Here is a 19,624-nt window from a genome sequence, read left to right as displayed (position 1 = left end):
AATGTATACAATGCCCTGCTGATTAAATAAGCAAGCTTGATACTTTCAGGCATTTCAACCAGAAAATAATCTGACTTGAAGTCTGCTTTAAACAGAGACGATCTGATGCATTTCTCTCCCTTCTTTACTTTACTGCTTGTTTTTCTACCTAAAAAGATGAAATTCCCATGGAGGCTTGACCGCTTTCTTTCCCCCTAAACAGTAACACAGAAGGGAGTGACCAGTCGGGATTTTAGCAGAAACTATAAAACGCTTCACAGACAAAGGACAACAGAATATATCACTATATGTCTAATGTCTAAATTTCTTGTGACATTTTAACGTCGCATTCATTCATCAGTTTGAAATGTGGCAATATTAGCTTATTCTTTTATCGCACACATACATTAGGATGCTTGCACTTTGAAAACAAAAGTGAGGTTTTATTTAAGAGGCATCATTAAAATGTCATAAAGTGTAAAATTCCCACATTTGCGTAAAAATGTGATGGAAAAAAAGAGACCTTCATATCGTTGAGTGACATTTTGAACGCCTCGCTCAAGAGTGGGTTAAAGAAATAAAAAATGAAAAACAGTGAAGATGATTAGTGTCGTATTTCCACAGACTTGTTTGGCAGTCTCTCATTTCTCATATCTCATTTGTCTCTCATTTCATGGTTGCAAAACATCTGAGAGAGACAGAGACAGAGAGAGAGAGAGAGAGAGAGAGAGAGAGASAGAGAGAGAGAGAGAGACAGACAGACAGACAGTCAGAGAGAGCCCATGGTTGGATTAGATACACGAGAGAGACACCCAGTCATCACATTATACTCAGCGAGCAGCGTCTGGCTCGGCTCAGTTGAAAGTGAAAGTGATGTGGACCAGGAGGGATGTTGTATGGAGGGGCAGAGGTAGTGGTGGTGGTAGAGGGGTGGGGGGGGTGATTGTGGTTAAAGCGCGGCCATGGGAAAAAAAGAACATGGAAACATTTTTTTGTGGATGTGAAGCATGTCCACCCACAGAGGTGAGCAGCAAACTGAACAGGACTTTGGAAGACAGGATGATGATTTTGGAAACCATCTGAAATAGTTTCGGTATGACACCAACACACACGGACATGCAAAGAAAATATCGTGCACACAAACAGAGATGTAACAGCAGGCACGTTGTAACTGTGACGCTGTGTTCACACCAAACACAAAGTGGACTTTCGCCTTGTGTTACTCTTTATGGTCTGTTTGACTCTAAATGGACCATGATGTACTAAATGAACATCATGCTGGATTGAAGAAGACTTGAAGATTGAGACCATAAACTCATGTTTACAATGTTTACTGAGGGAATAAATCAAGAGAGAAGTAGAGTCATTTTCTCATAGACGTCTATACAATCTGACTGAAGTAAGTACATAATGATGCAAATGTGGAAAAAGTCTGAACTCATGGTTTGTCAGGTCTGTCCGCAGGACGACAAGCAAACAACTTTTAACACGTTTGTTTTCTGAATGGAGTTTGGGTTGATCAGAGCTAGGCTATGCTAATATTGTAGCTTCTCCATCAACACTCAAAACAACATCTAGGCATAAATACAGCTGCCAAGTTATTTCTTCCACAGACAGGATATGGTTTATACACTTATACACAGAGCTTAGTCCGGTTTCTGTACAAAAATGTGCTGAAGTTGTATCTGCTAGTATCAAATGTATTCATTATGCTTTAATGTGCGGGTGTTTACATACTTCTATCCCCAGAATATATTTTGTAAGGTGATATGTTTTCCTGGTAAAATCGTGTTTGTAGTGCAGTAAAAAAGTACATTATCGTCTCTGAAATTCAGTAGAGTAGAAGTTAAATTTTCAAGTAAAGTACCTCAAGTTTGTGATAGAGTATTGCAGTAGTATGTCCATCCCTACAATGCCAGAAACACACACACACTCTCTACTGATCCAGGGAGGTAGTGTAGGGACACGCTCAAACATTACACACCGCCGCTGGATCAGGGCACACACACCTTCTTCTTCCTCTTCACTTCCAGCCTGTCATATTACCAGCGTGTTCAGAGTGGCGGGACGACGTTGGAGAGCTTGATTGAGGGGCTTCCGAGAATTCTCTGGCTTTGTTGTGCAGCCGGAGGTAATGGCTTTAGCAGGGGCAGGTACACAAAGCTCCAGTGGCCACAAACCGGAGCTGGACAAACTTTACTGTTGACATCTGGAATTTCTTTCCTCCCTTTCTTTTTTTTATTATTTTCTTCCTCTTCTTCTTCTTTTTCTCCCTCTTTTGATTGAGGGCTGACTCACTCGGTACAGTATCCATCATCGTGAAAGCCTCAGCCAGCTAAATATAGACATTTGCTTTCTTGTGCCTGTTCTGGCGCTGCATATTCTAACCACACGTGATATCATGCCCTCCTCTGCTGTTGGCTTGACCGCGCACCGAACCTCTATACGGTTTCACATACACACGGGGTAATTATCATAATGGAGGCTGCCACTGGCAATTCATCTCACATCACAGATACTTGGTGTCTTATCGTTCCCTCAGTCTGCTGTGGCTTTGACATGAACCCGAACATTACTCTGACTAAAACCCCAGAAAATGCAGCGCTCACACATTGTCATTATAGAGTGGTAATTCCAGTGGCAATCCATGACATGCTTTGACTAAATATGCTGCTCTTATTATTGCACTGCAGTGATCATGTCTGTAATTCAGTCTCACATCTCAGAATATGAAGATGTAGAGTTATGTATCCTGCTGTTGTGGGTTGAAGTTTGACTTCAGGAAATGATTGTAATCTCACAACTAAGGTGACGAAGGAGATTTTTAAATACCTGAGAGACAGCCAAACACAGACCTGTACCGCATGTACCGTACTTAATTAAAGGTGCAAGATCCGACACTGGGAGCATTTCCGATTGCCTCATTAGCTCATCGCTGCACAAACACACACACACACACACGGTCACATACACAACAACGATACCGTTCACAGACAAAAATCTTCCCAGAGAGGCAAACAGGATGCAGACAGTTCAGACAGGACTCCCCCTCTGTGGTTCTACTGTCTCCCTCCTTTTACAGGAATCACATGAGGAAAGATTAAAAATACACAGATCACAATACCGTTACCTCCACCACCGCCGGTGAAATACATCACTGCCGCTAAAAGGAAGGGATGCGCAGGGAAATGATGTATGTGTGGCTGTCTGTACTCCCCTCATGGTTATGTGCCTTTCCTTTCTCTCTTTTTATGTCTGCAGATTTGTTTAACCACGTGTGGGTGTTTGCTTGGAGGGTGCTTCCTTTGTGTGTGTATGGTTTCTTGCATACATATATGAACATTTTTTTTTTTTTACATAAGCTATTTTTAAGTGAAACAACAAGGCATGTTTTCCATTTGATGTCTTTCTTATTTCAGAAAAAAAATAACTCACCATGAGTGAAAACTTGAAGGGGAATAAAGTGCCATGCACACCACAGCAGGCAGCCTCTTTGACAGAGAGCATCCTAAACATGCTGCACTTTACTGAGGGAAAAAAGCAATCTTTTGCACATGTTGCACACATTTAGGTAAGTTGTTTGTGTTAATATATTTAATATTGTTCATTAGAAATAAATTTAGTTTTTTTATCCGATTTATCAATTATCTAAATAGTTGTGTGCATGTGCTCACGTGTTGTTGCCGTCGTCGTCCTTGCGTGTGAACTAAAACTAAACTCTCCATGACGAGCATCAGGGAGTCGGTGCCCTGGGCCTCGGGAGTGGAAATCCCAAAGGGTCTGTTCAGTGATTGAGGAAATGTTTGGCCATGCGAGTTTGCTCCCTTTTGAGGTGTTTGTTGGCCATGGCTGATCCTGACAACCCTCTAGGGAGCGCGCTCAGTAGGCCTCTTCAAAGAGCCCCAGCTCCCAAAGCAGGAAGTCCAGCCCTGCGCTGCTTGGAAACAAGATGAGGCCGACGGGAAGGAAGGTAATCCATGAACACGCAATAGTGCTACTGTCCACACACACACACACAGGAGGAGCACGATCAGTGCCTCCTGACACCCACACAAACATGAGTATTCCTTGGACCCCACAGACATTTAGCTTGATTTATCTTGTGTTTGGTGCTGTTGAGTAGTCAAGGTGCTCACCAGCAGCTCGGAGGAGATGATTCTGGTTTCCTGTAGGGCAGCTTTTTGCCTGTGTGCCTGCAAATACTCTTTAAAGATCACAGCTAAAAGCATTTTCACCGCAAAAGCAGCACACACAGCTCTGTGGCCAGATTCTTACTTTCTAAAATCACCTGAAATGTGAATGGACTTTGGTCGGCGCTATCAAACATGATGGATGGGAGGGTCAGGGTTTGGAGCCGGATTGATTTATTCATCTCTGGCCAAAGTACAAAAACACATCAGTTGCACATTTTTGGAAGCAAGTGAATGTATCTAATTGTTCCTCATGGCAGTGATGCTGCTTCCTGCTTAGCTGTTGCTCACAAAACCTCCCCTTCAGACAAAGATTGATGACTATATTTATATGCACGAAGAAGACAAACAGCCAGGATTTAAGATTTAAAAATGTGCTCCTGTATCGAATACATACGGAAATTATGAAAGCCACTAATCCAATCATTGTCACCACTGACAGTTTGTCTCTTCTGTGAGTGAGGGTTTGGGCTTATTTCACCACTAGAGAGCAGTCTTCAATTGATTTTCCATGAGCAGAAGCATGAACTCTGTTCTGGGGCCCACAGCTGAGTGAGAATGTGGCTGGAACTGAAGTCTGATATTGTTGCCAATGAAATCAGTAGCTTGGCTCCCCAGTCTGGTGCTGCTCATATGTTACAGCATGCGGTGATATTGTGGAAGCGGGTAAATTAGTTTCTGTGGTGTGGTGTCGGTGAGGTAGAGATTAGCTTGTTTTCATAGTTGTAACATGACGCAACACGCTGTAGCTGCAGACCTATGATATAAGTCAAGGCAACATGCTGGGGTCAGTTGATTGAGAATTCAGAAATTTCACTTATTAAGTGCAGAACAAGAAGAGCAGTTTGTTCTTAAAACCACCACGTTTTGACGGAGTTCACTCTTGATTCAAGTATTTAACATATTTTCGTGCATATTCAACGTTTTGCATTTAAATAAAGTAAATACCTTCTGTTGTATAAACCTCAGATTCATTTTTTTAATAACATATTAGTGGACTATCAATTCATACTTTGCACTAACTCAGGTTGAAGTCTCTCTAGAAGACAGCATCTTCCTCTCTGTCCCTAATAAAATATCTTTTAGTTCATTCCACTGAAATAAAACAGGTGTCAGTAAGTTTCACACCTCCTCCCAAAGGTTAAGTTGTCTGTCAAACACCCAGTTGGACTACAAACAAAAAAGTCGCTGAATTTCATAATTTCTGCTTCTATAAATTTGCAAAGCAGTATAGCTAAATGTGGCTTTAATCAGTATTGCTATATTAACAATGGATCGCATCAGTGCAACTCTGCAGTTTCTCTCTATATATTTTTTCTCTCTAAGCAGCGTTTTAGTGTCTTTCAGCTCGTGGTTTTTGTTCTACGGCCTTTACGGTTTTGGTTTACTGGGCTTAAACATAGTGGAGCATTGAGTAGCTACAGAGCCAGATATTTCCCTCAAGCGTTGGTGGAGAGAATGTTTGATTTGCATTCATTCACACAAACGTGACTCTAAATTAATCTTTTATCTGCCGTTTGCACGTTGCTAACAGGTTTGTGTTTCTTCATCCAAGTGACCATGAATTCAGTTATTGGAGGTTCAAATTAAATCTCTTTCTGGGTAACACAAGTATATTACTTGAACTTGAACTGACCAGCTTTCTTAGACCTCCGTGCTCTCGCTATCATTTACTTTTTAACAATGATCCAAAGGCCGGATTTTTCACTCCGATATGTTGTGGTGTAAACTGGCTTTAACCTTGTAGGATAGCACTCTGAGAATCTGAATGTGGAAAAATGGTAAACAACTTCACAATGAGGAGACGATGAGAGGCCGAAGCCTCAGAGAGCTGTAATATCCCCTCACAATAGCAAGAAACTGTTGCCAACACCTGATTCCAATCATATGTGATTATTAGCACCTGTGTGTGGCCCCCCCCCCCCCCCCCCCCCCCCACACACACACACACACACACGTATAAATGCTGTAATGCTAGCAGACAATATATTTTCAAGCCTAATCAGCAGATATTTTGCAGATTATTCCGAGTTCTGGTGTAATACTGGGACAAAAATAGTTGCTATGATGGATGGGTCAGTCAGTCAGACATCCAGAGATTTTATATAAATCTCCGAGCCAACACTGTTGAGTCCAAGCATTACGTTACTTATATATATAAATGTATGCACCATTTGTTAATCAGTTAACAGTAATTTAATTTGTTGGCTTGGCTGACTCTTTTTCGTTTATTCAGGCCGCAAACACGCTCCTACTCTTTAGGTCTTCAGTGTGCTGGCAGCATCCGACTCTTCTGGCTACGCAACCTCTAAATCCAGTCCATTTGTCAAAGCAGCAGTCGATCACTTCGCCAACACTGCTAATGACTTTAGGTAATACTGTTGGCAATCGAAAGAATACAGTACACACACCATCCATTGCACCCACGTCTCTCAATGCCTGAGGCTGTTTATACGGCCTATTGTGGATTATAAATTGTTATTGAAACAGGTTGAGCACGAGGAACAACTTCCAGCTATTCCTCAGTTTTTCCTTGTTTAAAGTTCACCTCATGAAAGACAATTCATGCAGAAAATAAGGATTGTGGTTCACGTAAACATTACACATTCCGTTGCACATGAGGGTTTATGAAGCGTGAGGATTGACGGTTATCGTACGGTGTACATTTGCTCATCTGCGGTGTTGAAAAGTAATACATCTGTTAAAAAAAGTAATAAATCTGTTAAAGAGTCTGGCTGCACACACCTACAGTATATGGTAAATGTTAAAAATCATCATTTTAAAAGGTCACAGCTGATGTTATTTTTTATTTAGTAGCTACTAAATTTAACTAAGGTACTGCTAACATGTAAACTCATTCCTTTATGATGCCAATACCAAAATAAACCATAAAAAACGTAATGCATTACTTCACTCCTTTCTGAATTCATTCACAGCTCCTCCAGTATTTGACTGCTTGTACTTTTAGATTTTTAACTGAGCAAATGATCGACCGCTGTGGCTTCCCTGTTGATGAAGCATCATTTATCTTCTGATGCTCAAGTGGACTCGTGCTTTTTCATGCTCTGGTTGCACAGAAGCTGCTCAGATTGGGTTCTTGGCTGCACCAGCAGGAGTGAAAGAAACCAGTAGTCCTGTTTATTGGCTCCTATCTGTCTGTCAGCTGGGCAGCAGACTCCGACTCAGTGGCACAAATGTGGAGTGAATTATCTAAACATGAGGCCACAGAGAACCTACAAGGATTCCTCTCAATCGTATAACTTAGCCTTTGCTTATTGTGTTGCATTTAAATAAATATGCTTCTTTGCTTCTCCTTCATCTTCCTCTTTCCTCTCATACTCATCCCCCCAGGACAGTAGCAGAGATAAGGGGGCTCCCACAGTCCAGTAAGACCCGGGTTAACGTGGGGTCACAGGGTCACGCTGTCAAACACGAGACGGATGGAGATCCCTAATCCTGCCAGAGTCACGAAGATGGATCAGATAAAAACACACACACACACACACTCATACACGGTCACACACACATATTCATGCACAAATATACTCGGAAGCATGACGCATATAATGGCACAGTTTGCAAAACTTAAACATGTGCACATGCAATCTCTTACTCATTTCCTCTATCTCATACTCAGACTTTTACTCTCTCTCTCTCTCTCTCTCTCTCTCTCTCTCTCTCTCTCTCTCACGCACGCACGCACGCACGCACGCGCGGTGCTAGACTGACAGAAACAGGTTGCCAGCAGGGTGAGGGGAGATGTGACTCATGTCCAGCTCATTTATCTGCAGTCCGTGGTGTGTATGACTGAGTGAGAGTTCACATGCTCCCCGGTTTCTCACACAAACACTCTCAAGGTCTTTACACACCGTGGGGGCTTTTTTTTTATCTTGCGATTGATTTGAGCTTCAATATATATTTTGGAACTTTTGAATATTATGCGACGGAAAAAAATAATTTTTCTTTATTTCTGAACTCCGGTTGATATATATATATATATATACACACATACATAGGCATTATAAAATCAGGATGAAGTAATAAAAGCCATACATTTATAATACACTCGTCAAAAACTTCATGACTCTTTTTGAGCTTTATTTTGGTAAAACAATATTATAACATGCAAGTATCTGACCATATATAAAGACAACAAACCAGCTTAGATTATTTCCAGAAAAGTGACTTGTTTGGACAATCAAAGTTTCCGCCCGACAGCGACGCAGTGACTAACCCGCTTTCTCGTTGAGTTGTGTTAAGAGACGTTGGAGGGAAAGAAAGCCGTCGTTGTTTTTACATTTGTTGGATCTGAACTGACGGTTCTTCAGAGTTCTGTGTAAATGTCTGACAACAATACTCTCACAGATAGAGTGTGAAGTAACGGATACTCTTTCTCTCCTATCACTTTCATTTCAACACCCATTACCTCTTATATTGACACACACACACACACACAATGACGTATATTTTTACAGCACATGCACACACACACTCTCTAATTTATACTGACACACAGATGGCCCCGGCTCTGACCACAAATGCAGTGTAACCTCTGCTCCCTGCGGTGCGGCCAGAGCTCGGGCTGCCAGTAAAAGCGAGCGGATGCTTCATGGCTCAACAATTCGCTGGGTAAATGGAAAGGGTTTGGTGTGCGACCTCAAACACTCTCTGGCTCTCTGACTTTCTGTCTGTATCTGACTGTTTCTTTTTTCTTTCTTTCATTTCGTCCCCTTCTAGGTGTGTTGGCTTTCACTTTAATCTAAATGTTCTTTTAGTGGCTTCTTTTTTTTTTGTACTTCGTGGCAGTGGATTTGTTTTTTTGAATGACGTTTATTTTCCCTCTTGTCTTTTCCTTGAATGATTTTGTTGTAGCTGAATGCATTATGACTGTAATGTATGTACAAAAGAGGGTCAGCAGCACTGAGTCATCTTTAGCCCATTTTCTGGCTATGAAATGGTCACAAACAAGTTCTCCCTTTTCCTCTGAGGTGCACTCTTTATCTCGGTTTTCCCTCCTTCTTTCTACTCTAATAGCCTTTATCCTTGAATCTTTCCTTCTCTCTCCTCTCGATGGAGGTCTGATCCCCCCCCCCCCTGTCTGAGAGGTGGTCAGGAGCAAAGTGAGGACACACAAGGAACGCAAACCTCAGCTCACAACTATGAGCAGTATGAAGAGAAACTGCATTTCTGTAAAGTGTGGTTCAGTGGGTTTACTGGGTAACGGATACGCTGAAATTGAGTCCAAATTTTGGTTGAGCCCGAAAAGGTTTTAATGGTATTAGAGACATTACTTCATGGGGAAGTGGCTTCTATCGTGAGTAGCCTGCACAGATTAAAAATCAGTGATCAGAAAATCACATCTCCGTCGATCCAAATGCGGTAAATCCACATGCGATCGCCGTCACGCACAGTCGCTACTGCTGCTTAAATATCTCAGACGTTAGGAGCAAGAAGGACTCCACACAGAGACCGCGCAGGAAAAAAAATAGTAGAAGAAGAAAATATTAGCTTGTGTTTTTGAAATGTGGCTCTGAAATTTCATATTGTCTTTCACTAAAGTGAGAAAGCCTCAGGAGGTGTGAGAGTCTGCGCAGCCAATATCAAATCCAGTCCCTCTATCACCTCAGAGTTAAAGAAAGTACAGCCAGGTGGATTTGGGTGTGTAGCATTCATGTGCACACACACACACACACACACACACACACACACACACACACACACACACACACAGAAAGTCATAAAAACAAGAAAGGAAAAAAAAAATACTTTTCAGATTGGAGAGGACAGGCGGGGATCAGGGGTGTGGAGGGAAAGGGTTAGGGTTAACTTTCCCGAAAGGGTGTCAAAAAAGGAATTAAATTGGGTGTCAGAAAGCGCTAAGGAGCCGAAATAAGTTGGGGTTCCCAGCTCTCGTGTGGGTGGGTGCTCGCTATTTTACAGACAATGTCCCTTTAAAAAGCCCCGCGTCTGGAAAGCCCATTAGATGTGCGTATAAAATTTCCCCAGCGTGATTAATAGTTGATGAGGCAGGGTTGGTTGGAGGGTACTACCAACATGTGGCCGGCAGGGCTCCTCCTCTGCAATCTCACGTTACACTCCATAAACTTGCCACTCTTTCCCACCTATATGTTTTAAAAAGGAGGAGGGCTCTGCTTGTCAAGAATGCCTTAGAAGAGTTGTGAAAACAGCCAGCCCGAGGAGGGGAGTCATGCAGTTGCGGATGCAGCTCTCCCGTCGAGCCACAAAGCCAGTCAGGGAGAAGAGGGGTGTGTGTGAGAGCAGGACAGTGAGGGAAAGTGTGTGAGAGTGTGTCAGGACTGGAGGCTCCAGAGGACGTCACACACACATTCACACACACACTCCCAGAGAGAGAGAGAGAGAGAGAGAGAAAGCTGTCACAGGAAGGCGTCTATCCTCATGCGTTCTCGGCTGTGGAAGAGTCAGCAGCCTCTGACAGAAGTGAGTGTTCCTGAGGTGGATGCAGCGAGACGATGATGTGCATTTAGTCGGCTGAAGTGGACGTTTCTCAAGACCGATACAGATTTCCAGTCCTTACTCGCTATCAGTTAGGGGAGGGGAGGATTCCAACTCCTCTGCAAGCAAAAAGACTCGTAACAAGACGTTGATTAAGATCGTGTGATTCTTGCCTCGTCATGGATCAGCCAGCCAGCAGCTGCATGAGGAGCGCCCACCCCAGCAGCCCAATCTGGGGCTGCATGAGGAACCCTCACTCGGGGGCCAATCTGCAGTTGCCCTACCAGCAGGCCCCTTTCTCCCTCCACCAGAAGCCCGACTTCCTGGCCTACACGGACTTCTCCAGCTCCTGCCTGGTGCCGACTGTGCCGCACGCCGCCTACCCAAGAGACGACAGACAGTACCAAGAGAGCCAGGGGGGCTACCAGAGAGCCGACTGGCAGTTCAACCCTTGCGAGACACGGGCGAGGGCGCCCGAGGCCTGCCCGGCCATCGTCGTACCCGTAGGTGGTGCCGGAGGCGGAGGGCCCGAGCTGGACAGTGTAGGGACAGACAGGCTTCCAGGGGCCGTGCCCGGCTGTCTGGAGGGAGAGTACTCGCCTCAGAGCGCGACGTCGGCCGACTCTGACAAGAAGACCTCCAACAAGAGGAAGAGAGATGTCACAGGTGAGTCGCTGGGATGGATGGGAGTCAGCTGGAGTGTGTTTAGGTCTAATAGAGAGAGACAAGCATCCAAAGACTAATCACAGGAGGCTTAGAAAAGGAAGATGTGCAGTAATGAAATGCACATGTGGGAGTATTAAAAATGACAGTGCACATTCTTCTTCTTCTGCTACACTGGTGTATACGGTGGACATAAAAAGAAAAGACAGCAGCAAAGAATAAAAATGAAAAATAGACAGTAATCCCATGATTTTTTTTCAACAAACCTCTGCACGCAGGTGTTAAAAAAAAAAAGCCACGCCATTGACGCTCTGTTTTTAAGTGCAGCAAAATGTTAAGTACCTCGAGGTTAAGAATGTCTCCCTTGCCCTGTATCACAGCTGGCAGTGACACAAATTCTCCCTCTTATTTCCTCATCAACTCGCCCTTAAAGCAGCGCTCTCACCGGATCGCTATGTGAAAGGTGAGTAGGTGACGAGACTTTTGTGTTGGAGACGCACACTTCAAGTAGCAGTTGCATCCTCTTATTGTTCAAAAGGCTGAAAAGATTAACGGGACGAGTGAACGTTTCATTGAGCTCCTGCATCCGTTGGAAATAGACCATTGTTTGATAACAGAGTGGTCACATTCAAGATGATGGTAAAAAAAATCAGGCTTCTGTGGGGAAAAGTGGTTTCAGGCATCGCAGGTGCTTCAGTTATTTTTTATTTGAGTGGATTATATTTAGCCACAATCTTGCTGTAGTTTTTTTTTTGTGAATTTTGAATTTATTGAACTTTTTTCACCTAAAACTATCAAAGAGAAAAAGTGATCATTTAACTTCACCAAAATAAGATCATACTTCTATTGCATGCTATTTCCAGCAATGCTCTCTGAGTTCATGTTTCCTTATATCCGCCCATAGTTGTGTTGTAAGCATTGCAATAGTATCATTGTATGCTTTTGGATTACAGCACAATTTATTCCCCCTATCATATTTCACACTTGCTAATAGGAAGCAAAAGTAACCGATATCCATGACGAACTCATTCCTAAAAGTTTCAACACGTGACACACTAACACAGAGCGCGACGGAATAAAGTAAATGTTTATATTTAAACTGAATCTGAAGGTGTAAAAGTTTGAATGTGCAGAATTGCTCCCTGGCAGAGTCAAAGATGAATCCACGTCCAACACATCTGGAATGTTCACTTTTCATCTGTGAAAAACTTTTTCTTAACTGAAGAGAAATGTCAGCCTTTCAACTTTGTTTCCCTCGCAAAGATGATGATTTATGTAAACGGCCATTTGCACTTCTGCACCTAATAAGAAAGAAAATGTAGCAATAAATATTCCAAATCTGTACTTTGGAGAAATGCATGTAATCTCTGGTAAAACTTTAATCTCCAAGAAACCTTTCTGTGCATATCTTAAATGAGGTTTGGCTCTTGGGTGACTCAGTTTTTACAAATCCTGATGTTTATTTTACTCCACTTACTAGCTGGGTGGAGAAGATACACTTCAAGATATTGTCATCAAGTGCTTCATCGTGATTATCTTTTCTTGTCCAAACGTAACAAACCGTATCGGATTCTGAAGAGCACCAATCATTATTTGGGAGAAAAAAAACTACATGACCGATGTCTGCAACAGCCTAATTGAAGGGGATGGTGGGGGAAGTACAGACCCCCCCACACACCACCCACCACCCCCTCCCTCTCTTACCTTATTGTAACCTCCACTCACTACGCTGAAAACATGCCAGACCACGTCTGGTAAAATCACTTCGCCTGCGAGCCCACTCTTTACATTCTTATCCATTGACATTTTCCTGTCGTTAAACCGTAACACAATCTCCCACTGAGTGCATGCAACATGTCTGACCACTACATCGCTTCTTGGTTCCAGAAAAAGAGCCATTCAGTCTTGTATTGACTAGCCGGTGGAAGAGCACGTATATTAGGAAAATGCCCCGAAGGCTTTCACATTACAGACAGAGCTGCTATACAGGCTGCTTGTGTCTGTGTGTATTTATTCAGATTTGGGAAAGTGTTTCCAAAACCTAGAACTCCAGCTGGTGCCTGATATCGACTTCAGTCCAAAGTTTGACTGATAATTAATTGTATAATACAGCACGATATAAAACAGGAACATTGATATAAACTCTCTGTGATTAGCAGATGTTATTATTTTCATTATATTGAATTGTCTGTAATCTGTCCACAATTTAAAACAATTAGGAAAATTCATTATATAAGCAATCAGTTACACTTTTTACCTACTACTTAACATGTATTAACAGAATATTAACACTTAATAAATGGTTTATAACACACTTTAATAAATATAAGGACATTTTAAAATTCAGATTATTTGGCTAGAGGCATATTTAAATGTTTACTAATGTATTTGTCACTAAACTAATGCATAGTAACATGGCTGCATTATTACACATAAGAGCAGTATGTTATAAAGCATTTACTAACTGTTTGTATACGTCTACAAATCATTCTCATGTGGGTCTAAAAGTGTTAATAAATGTAATTGAAGACAATTCTTCATATATCATTTATGTTGCCGAGCAAACATTACCTTTCCATTCACATTAATAAGCACTTTAAAATGTCATTGTACCTCCTTATAATTTCATTATATTGTGTTATAACCCATTTATGAATTGACTTCAACTTACAAATGATAGATAACGAGGTTTTAATAAAGTTTTACCAATAAAACAACCTGACTCCCACTTTTACGCCCACAAATTATGCGATCAGTCACACTTGTAATTTTCACCTGCGGTTTTTGATTGAAAACAATCACTTGCAGCTTTAATTCAGTCCTGATGAAGACAAACTACTTTTGCACCATCCACCCCAAAAGAAAGGCACCAAATGCTGTTTGTCTTTGGGGACCCTGCTGGGTGCAGAAGCCTTCTCCCTGCAAGTTTACGGTCTCTGGCTGTGCAGGATATTTATTGGGGGCCTGTTTAGTGGGAACCAGTTTGTGCCCAGCCAGGTGTTCGGTCTAACGAAACCTGCTTCACGCAGCTCCAGACCAGACCTGACGCGGCCCGGCAGCACTCAGGGCAGCGGGACACTTTAACAACAATAAGAAGGCTTTTTTTTTTTGTTGGCATGACACAATGGTATTCCAGCACACACACACACACACCAGGCGTTTGCACACACATGTCCTGGTCTGCCCAGTCACATCTGGCCCAGGTACAGCAGTCCATTTCACATCCTGGCCCGCTGCTCTGGCAAGCGCCGAGCAAAACTTCTCACTTTGACAAATTAGAACCGTTTTCTAGCGATTACATCAGCTGCTAGTGTCGCTACCAGCGCTCAATTATTACCACAAAAACTCTTTTCCCTTTTAATACACGAGAGGTTTTACTGGGAGTTAAATCCACCAGCTTTCATTGATGTTCATCCTGGTAAATGAGGTTTAAAATTTTAACATTTCCTAGGAAATATCAAGGCAGGGATCTATAAATCTTAGTAATAAACCGTGACGTTTGTCTTATAAGAGCTTAAATAATCAGTGAAACCGGTGTCAGCATAGTTCAAACCACATTTACCGGTCGCCCCTTACAGCTGACCGCCACCTTCATAGAGATATCTTCGTCCTGATGTATTCGCTGTCATGTTGAGATGAGTTAATGTGAATCTGCTCCAGAGGGAAATCTCCCCTGACACACACACACACACACACACACACACACACACGCACACACACACACGTAGCAGTCGGACCTGGATACATCCGCACCTTTGTTCTTTTGTTAGAGGATTTAACGATGTTCCGCTGCATTCCTCTCCTAACTCAGTCCCTCTGTGGCTGGTTTGGTGGGCCCTGCCCTGTGCCGACAATGCTCTCACACACACGCCGTGAATCAACGCTCGAATGCATCAGTTTGGTCTAAAATGTGTAAACAAACAAATAAAAAGGCAGAGCGTGTGCATTGATACATGCACGCTGATGCAGAGATGCACATGCATGTATACTCGCTGCAGGTGAACAGGACTCGTGTGAGCTCAGGTCATGGTGGTCTCTTTTTAAAGTGCTGGTTTTGGTGTTTACTATATGAGGGGCCTCCCAGTAAAGAGTCTTTGGAGTTGTGGTTTGTTGGTTGAAAAGGTCCTTCAGGGCTATTTAATAGAGAGAGGCTGGTCACAAATCTAACTTTAGTCGTTCCATATTTAAAACAAATGTGATTGAAAAGTACAAAAAATAATGCTAAGAATTTGTCCATTTATCAGCAAACAGTCTTGAGGAAAGTTTGAAGAAGAAAGCTGCCAAGCGCACTCCTTAATCTGCATGAAATGCATTTCCTTTTCTGTTTCCCTCCAGATATCCAGGACTCCAGTTTTAAGGTGGACTCCAGCTGCAAGGCCCGGAAAGAGCGCACGGCGTTCACCAAGGAGCAGCTGAGGGAGCTGGAGGCCGAGTTCACCCACCACAACTACCTGACCAGGCTGCGGCGCTACGAGATCGCCGTCAACCTGGACCTCACAGAGAGACAGGTATGCCATTTATCATAGATATAAATATAATGCTCCGTATTATTCATCAGTCGAATATGTTAAATATCAAATATGTTTCTGTTATTTCTGAGTCAAATGGGACGCATTTAGATAACAACTAATCTCTGATTTTGGACTTTTTGTTTATGAAAGAATCCTTGCAAAAAATACAAAATATAGCAGAAAGGTTTATGTGACAAATACTGAAACATGTGGAAAGAAATTTGTTTCTAAAAGTAAATATTTTAGTTAGGCTACTGATTAATTTTTTTCTAATTCTACTGTCATACTAATCCACCAGCAAAAGTCCCAAAAGATTTTTATATTGCAATATTTATCCATGCACATAGATGCATTTAGATCATAATGAATCGCTTTTTCCACGATATTTCTTCGTGCTGCGGTTCGAGCAGAATGACATGCAGCTTTAATGAGTGGGCGGCAGCTCCAGACTCGATGAAAATCGGGCGAACATGTGTCGATGCTGCTGGATGAAACCTCAGTCTGTCTGTCAGGCCCGGTGTCCCAGCTCCTCCTAATGAGGCCACGGTGCCACAGTGACCACACATACTGCCGTCTGCTCCTCAAATCTATTTCCCAGACCTCCAGAAAAAACACACACACACTCACATATATATATACACTGCTGTATGGAAGGACACACTCGCACAGCCGGGTTTCATCTTTACTCAGAGGTCCCACTGCGACTGGTCGGCTTTTTCCAGCTCATCCTCCCGGCTTTGGCGTTTTCGCCGTCCTTTCAGTCGGCCACGATGTGAAGAAAAAACTCAAAGAGGCTTTTGTATGTGGCAGCAGATTCATTTGAATCCCAGAGTGAGCAGGAGTCACCTCAAACGTTCTCGACCTGACATTCCTTGAGCTGCTAGAGTCATCCTAAAATATAAATTGAAGTCAATCATGTCTCTCAAAAATGTCACTTTTTCATGAACTGAGACGAAGAGCTTGGAGTTCAGTGTTGCTGGCTTTCAACATAACACAACTGGTTTTAATGGGTTTTATTAGCTTAAAAGATACGGCTGGAGATATTCTATATTTTGTTATGTCAACAAATCCCATTTGCATCATACTAACAGCAAACTATTAACAACCTGTGTATCCAAAGCCTGATGGATCTTCCTCCTCTGTGCCATAGAGATCCTAGTTGTCCAAACACTATTAAAGCCACACTGTGACATGTTCCTTCATTGTGATGAACATTGGCACTGTAGTTTCATTTAAATAAATCTACCCTGCTGCTGTAAATACTCAGTAGATCACCACATGTGTATTAATCTGCTGCTGAAAATACTCTCCAACAAACCACTTCCTCTTCAGGAAGGACTGAGCCACAGATGTGTTAACAAATGGACTAATTGTTGTTTTAGGTCTTTTCATGGGATTTGTTGACAATTAAAAAATATATAGAATAACACGAGCCTAATTTTAAACGACCGGTTAGTGAAACATTCACTTCATCTGTTACATCAAACATGGCCCCAGATTTATTTGGACGTTGTTTTGTCTCGGTGTTAATCTGTCACATTATTTTATAAAGTCTTGAGTGAACGTTTTCAATCACACACTTCAACCCTCGGTTGTTTTTTTTGCCGTATTTTCCCTGTAATTTTCAGGAAGTGTATGTTTGCGCTGCTATTCTTGGCCAGACGGCTGAAGCATGATATCATTCACATTTCAGAGCGGCGCAGTGACACAGATGAGCACCATCCACACTGTAAACTCACATCCTGTGGAGGCCGACATCCTGATAGTTGACTCCTTTGACCCACTGTCCATACGATACTCTCTGCCTGCATTTGCAGAGATTTTTGAGCCAGAACCGAGAGCTTTGTACCGACAATTCATGCTTCTTGCAAGGCCAACGCAAACTGAGCCAGTTGACATACCGCGCCGGCAGATTTGTGGGGGATTATTTGTCTATTTTTCCGCTGACCGTGTTGTAAATTCTGCTAAAAATTGCAACACAGAGAGAAAAGCCACAGTGATCATGTTACAAGTTCATATTTGGTGGAATAATTCTGCACTGTATCTGAGTGTTATCTAGAATAGATTCTTATTGTTTTAACTTCTTGTGCTGGGTACTTAATACACAGTATTAATTAGTAATATACCAGTATGGCTGCAACTAATGATTGTTTTCATTTAATGATTAATCTGACAATTATTTTCTCATTTAAATACTTATTATCATTACTTAATCAAATGATGTATTAGTCTGCATGTACATATATAAAACCTTTACTTTAGCCTGGTAATTGTCTTTTTAATTGCTCTTGTGTAGTTTGTAGTTTTACTTCTATTCTTATTTTAGTTTTGTAGTCCTCTCGTTATTTATATTTTACTCTTCCTACTAAACTGTATTTATTTCTGTTCTTGTGCTGCTGCAACAACCGAATTTCCCATTTGGGAATTAATAAAGCCTTTTATCATCCTACAATATCTTATAAAATGTCAGAAAGTTGTGGGGGAAAAAAGATTTTGTCCTCAAATTGCTTGTTTTATTTCAACAGTCAAAAAACCCAAAGATACTCTTTTTAAACCAGTGGATTTTTGCTTCAAAAATAATTGACAATTAATAGATGAATATAATAGTTGCAGACACATTTTCTGTGGATCCACTAATCAATCGATCAACAACATTGATCTTAAGTTATGGCAAAGGGGGAAGCACCAAGAGGCAAATGTACCTCATCGATTTTATCCATGTATACGCTGATGACATCATGATCTTTAAACACAATTCTTTATCAAAAATCAAGAAACACACTTTAAACTGAAGCGTTTGCTTTACTTCTGTCCAACAGGTGAAGGTGTGGTTTCAGAACAGGAGGATGAAGTGGAAGAGAGTGAAGGGAGGACAGTCGTCTTCGCCCAACGATCTGGAAAATGACGACATAGACTCGGCGGCTTCGCCCAGCTCTGAATGAACAAAAAAAAGACGGCGGCGTTATGAAAAAGGAGATGACACACACACAGAGAGAGACATGGGGTCAATTGGACACCAACGCAGCACAATGCAACTGCAGGAATCAAACAACTCTTTTTATTACCACAGGAAGAAATCAACGAGCATCTTCTTTGCTGTTGTAAATAGTTGATTTTTGTCCACAATGAACTGCATTTTCGATACATTTTTTGATAAATACTCCGTGCAAGAGGCCACCTCTTGTTGCATTGACTGTGTCTTAAATATTAGAGATGATACTTATTGGTCATTGTAGATCAGTGACAAGGTCCAGATAAGCAGCTTTAAGGCCGGTGATGACATATCACACCATGATGTGATTGTGTTTGAGAGCATCTCCTTTGGTTCCAATATTGTAATCTTGGCCTTTTGACGCTTGACTACAACCACCTGGGAAAACTCAGACTGCACAAGTGTTGCCAAGCCATAAGTGCCTCACAATCAGATGACTTCTGCTTCATTTTGTCAGTTTCTTTTTTCCCTAGAATATAGTTTTTTTTATAATCTGTCAAGCATTTTTTTTACTATTCTTTTTTTATACATGTTGAATGTTATTGATAAAACACAGATGTTGCCTGTTTCTGCAAATAGAATAAATCATCTGCTGCAAAATGATGGGAAAAATATCTTGATGATTTCTTCCACCCTGCAATAATTGAGACGGTAGGTACATGTGTGCATTATGGGCTGATGGTTTCATCACATGGAGATCTTTAGGTCAGACATAAGTGCTACGAAAGTTATAACCGAGGAGAAGTTTGCTCCCATTTGCTTTTGATGTCGGCAGCTGACATCAAAGGTAATAAATCCTGCATGTGTGTCCGTGT

At 41.9% G+C, this 19,624-nt stretch overlaps 1 protein-coding gene across 1 annotated transcript; it reads left to right on the top strand.

Annotated features, from left to right (window-relative positions):
• Positions 1 to 10,569: 10,569 nt before the first annotated feature.
• On the top strand, positions 10,570 to 19,316 carry meox1 (mesenchyme homeobox 1). The gene is made up of 3 exons (XM_031844275.1): positions 10,570 to 11,309; positions 15,642 to 15,814; positions 18,637 to 19,316. The coding sequence occupies exons 1-3, from the start codon at positions 10,823 to 10,825 to the stop codon at positions 18,757 to 18,759; spliced, it is 783 nt and encodes a 260-aa protein (XP_031700135.1). The 5' UTR covers positions 10,570 to 10,822; the 3' UTR covers positions 18,760 to 19,316.
• Positions 19,317 to 19,624: the final 308 nt, after the last annotated feature.

The sequence above is a fragment of the Anarrhichthys ocellatus genome, unplaced genomic scaffold (genome assembly GCF_004355925.1).
Source record: "Anarrhichthys ocellatus isolate YVR2014 unplaced genomic scaffold, GSC_Weel_1.0 scaffold4, whole genome shotgun sequence".
Classification (NCBI taxonomy): domain Eukaryota; kingdom Metazoa; phylum Chordata; class Actinopteri; order Perciformes; family Anarhichadidae; genus Anarrhichthys; species Anarrhichthys ocellatus.
Note: the sequence above shows the minus strand (reverse complement) of the source record. Positions and strands in the feature narration are given on the sequence as shown.

Bases quoted from the DNA above. Each gene is read 5' to 3' on its own strand.
- meox1 (XM_031844275.1), top strand. From the start codon at position 10,823: ATGGATCAGCCAGCCAGCAGCTGCATGAGGAGCGCCCACCCCAGCAGC. The intron at 11,310-15,641 runs GTGAGTCGCTGG...GTTTCCCTCCAG, and splicing joins GAGGAAGAGAGATGTCACAG to ATATCCAGGACTCCAGTTTT. The intron at 15,815-18,636 runs GTATGCCATTTA...TCTGTCCAACAG, and splicing joins TGGACCTCACAGAGAGACAG to GTGAAGGTGTGGTTTCAGAA.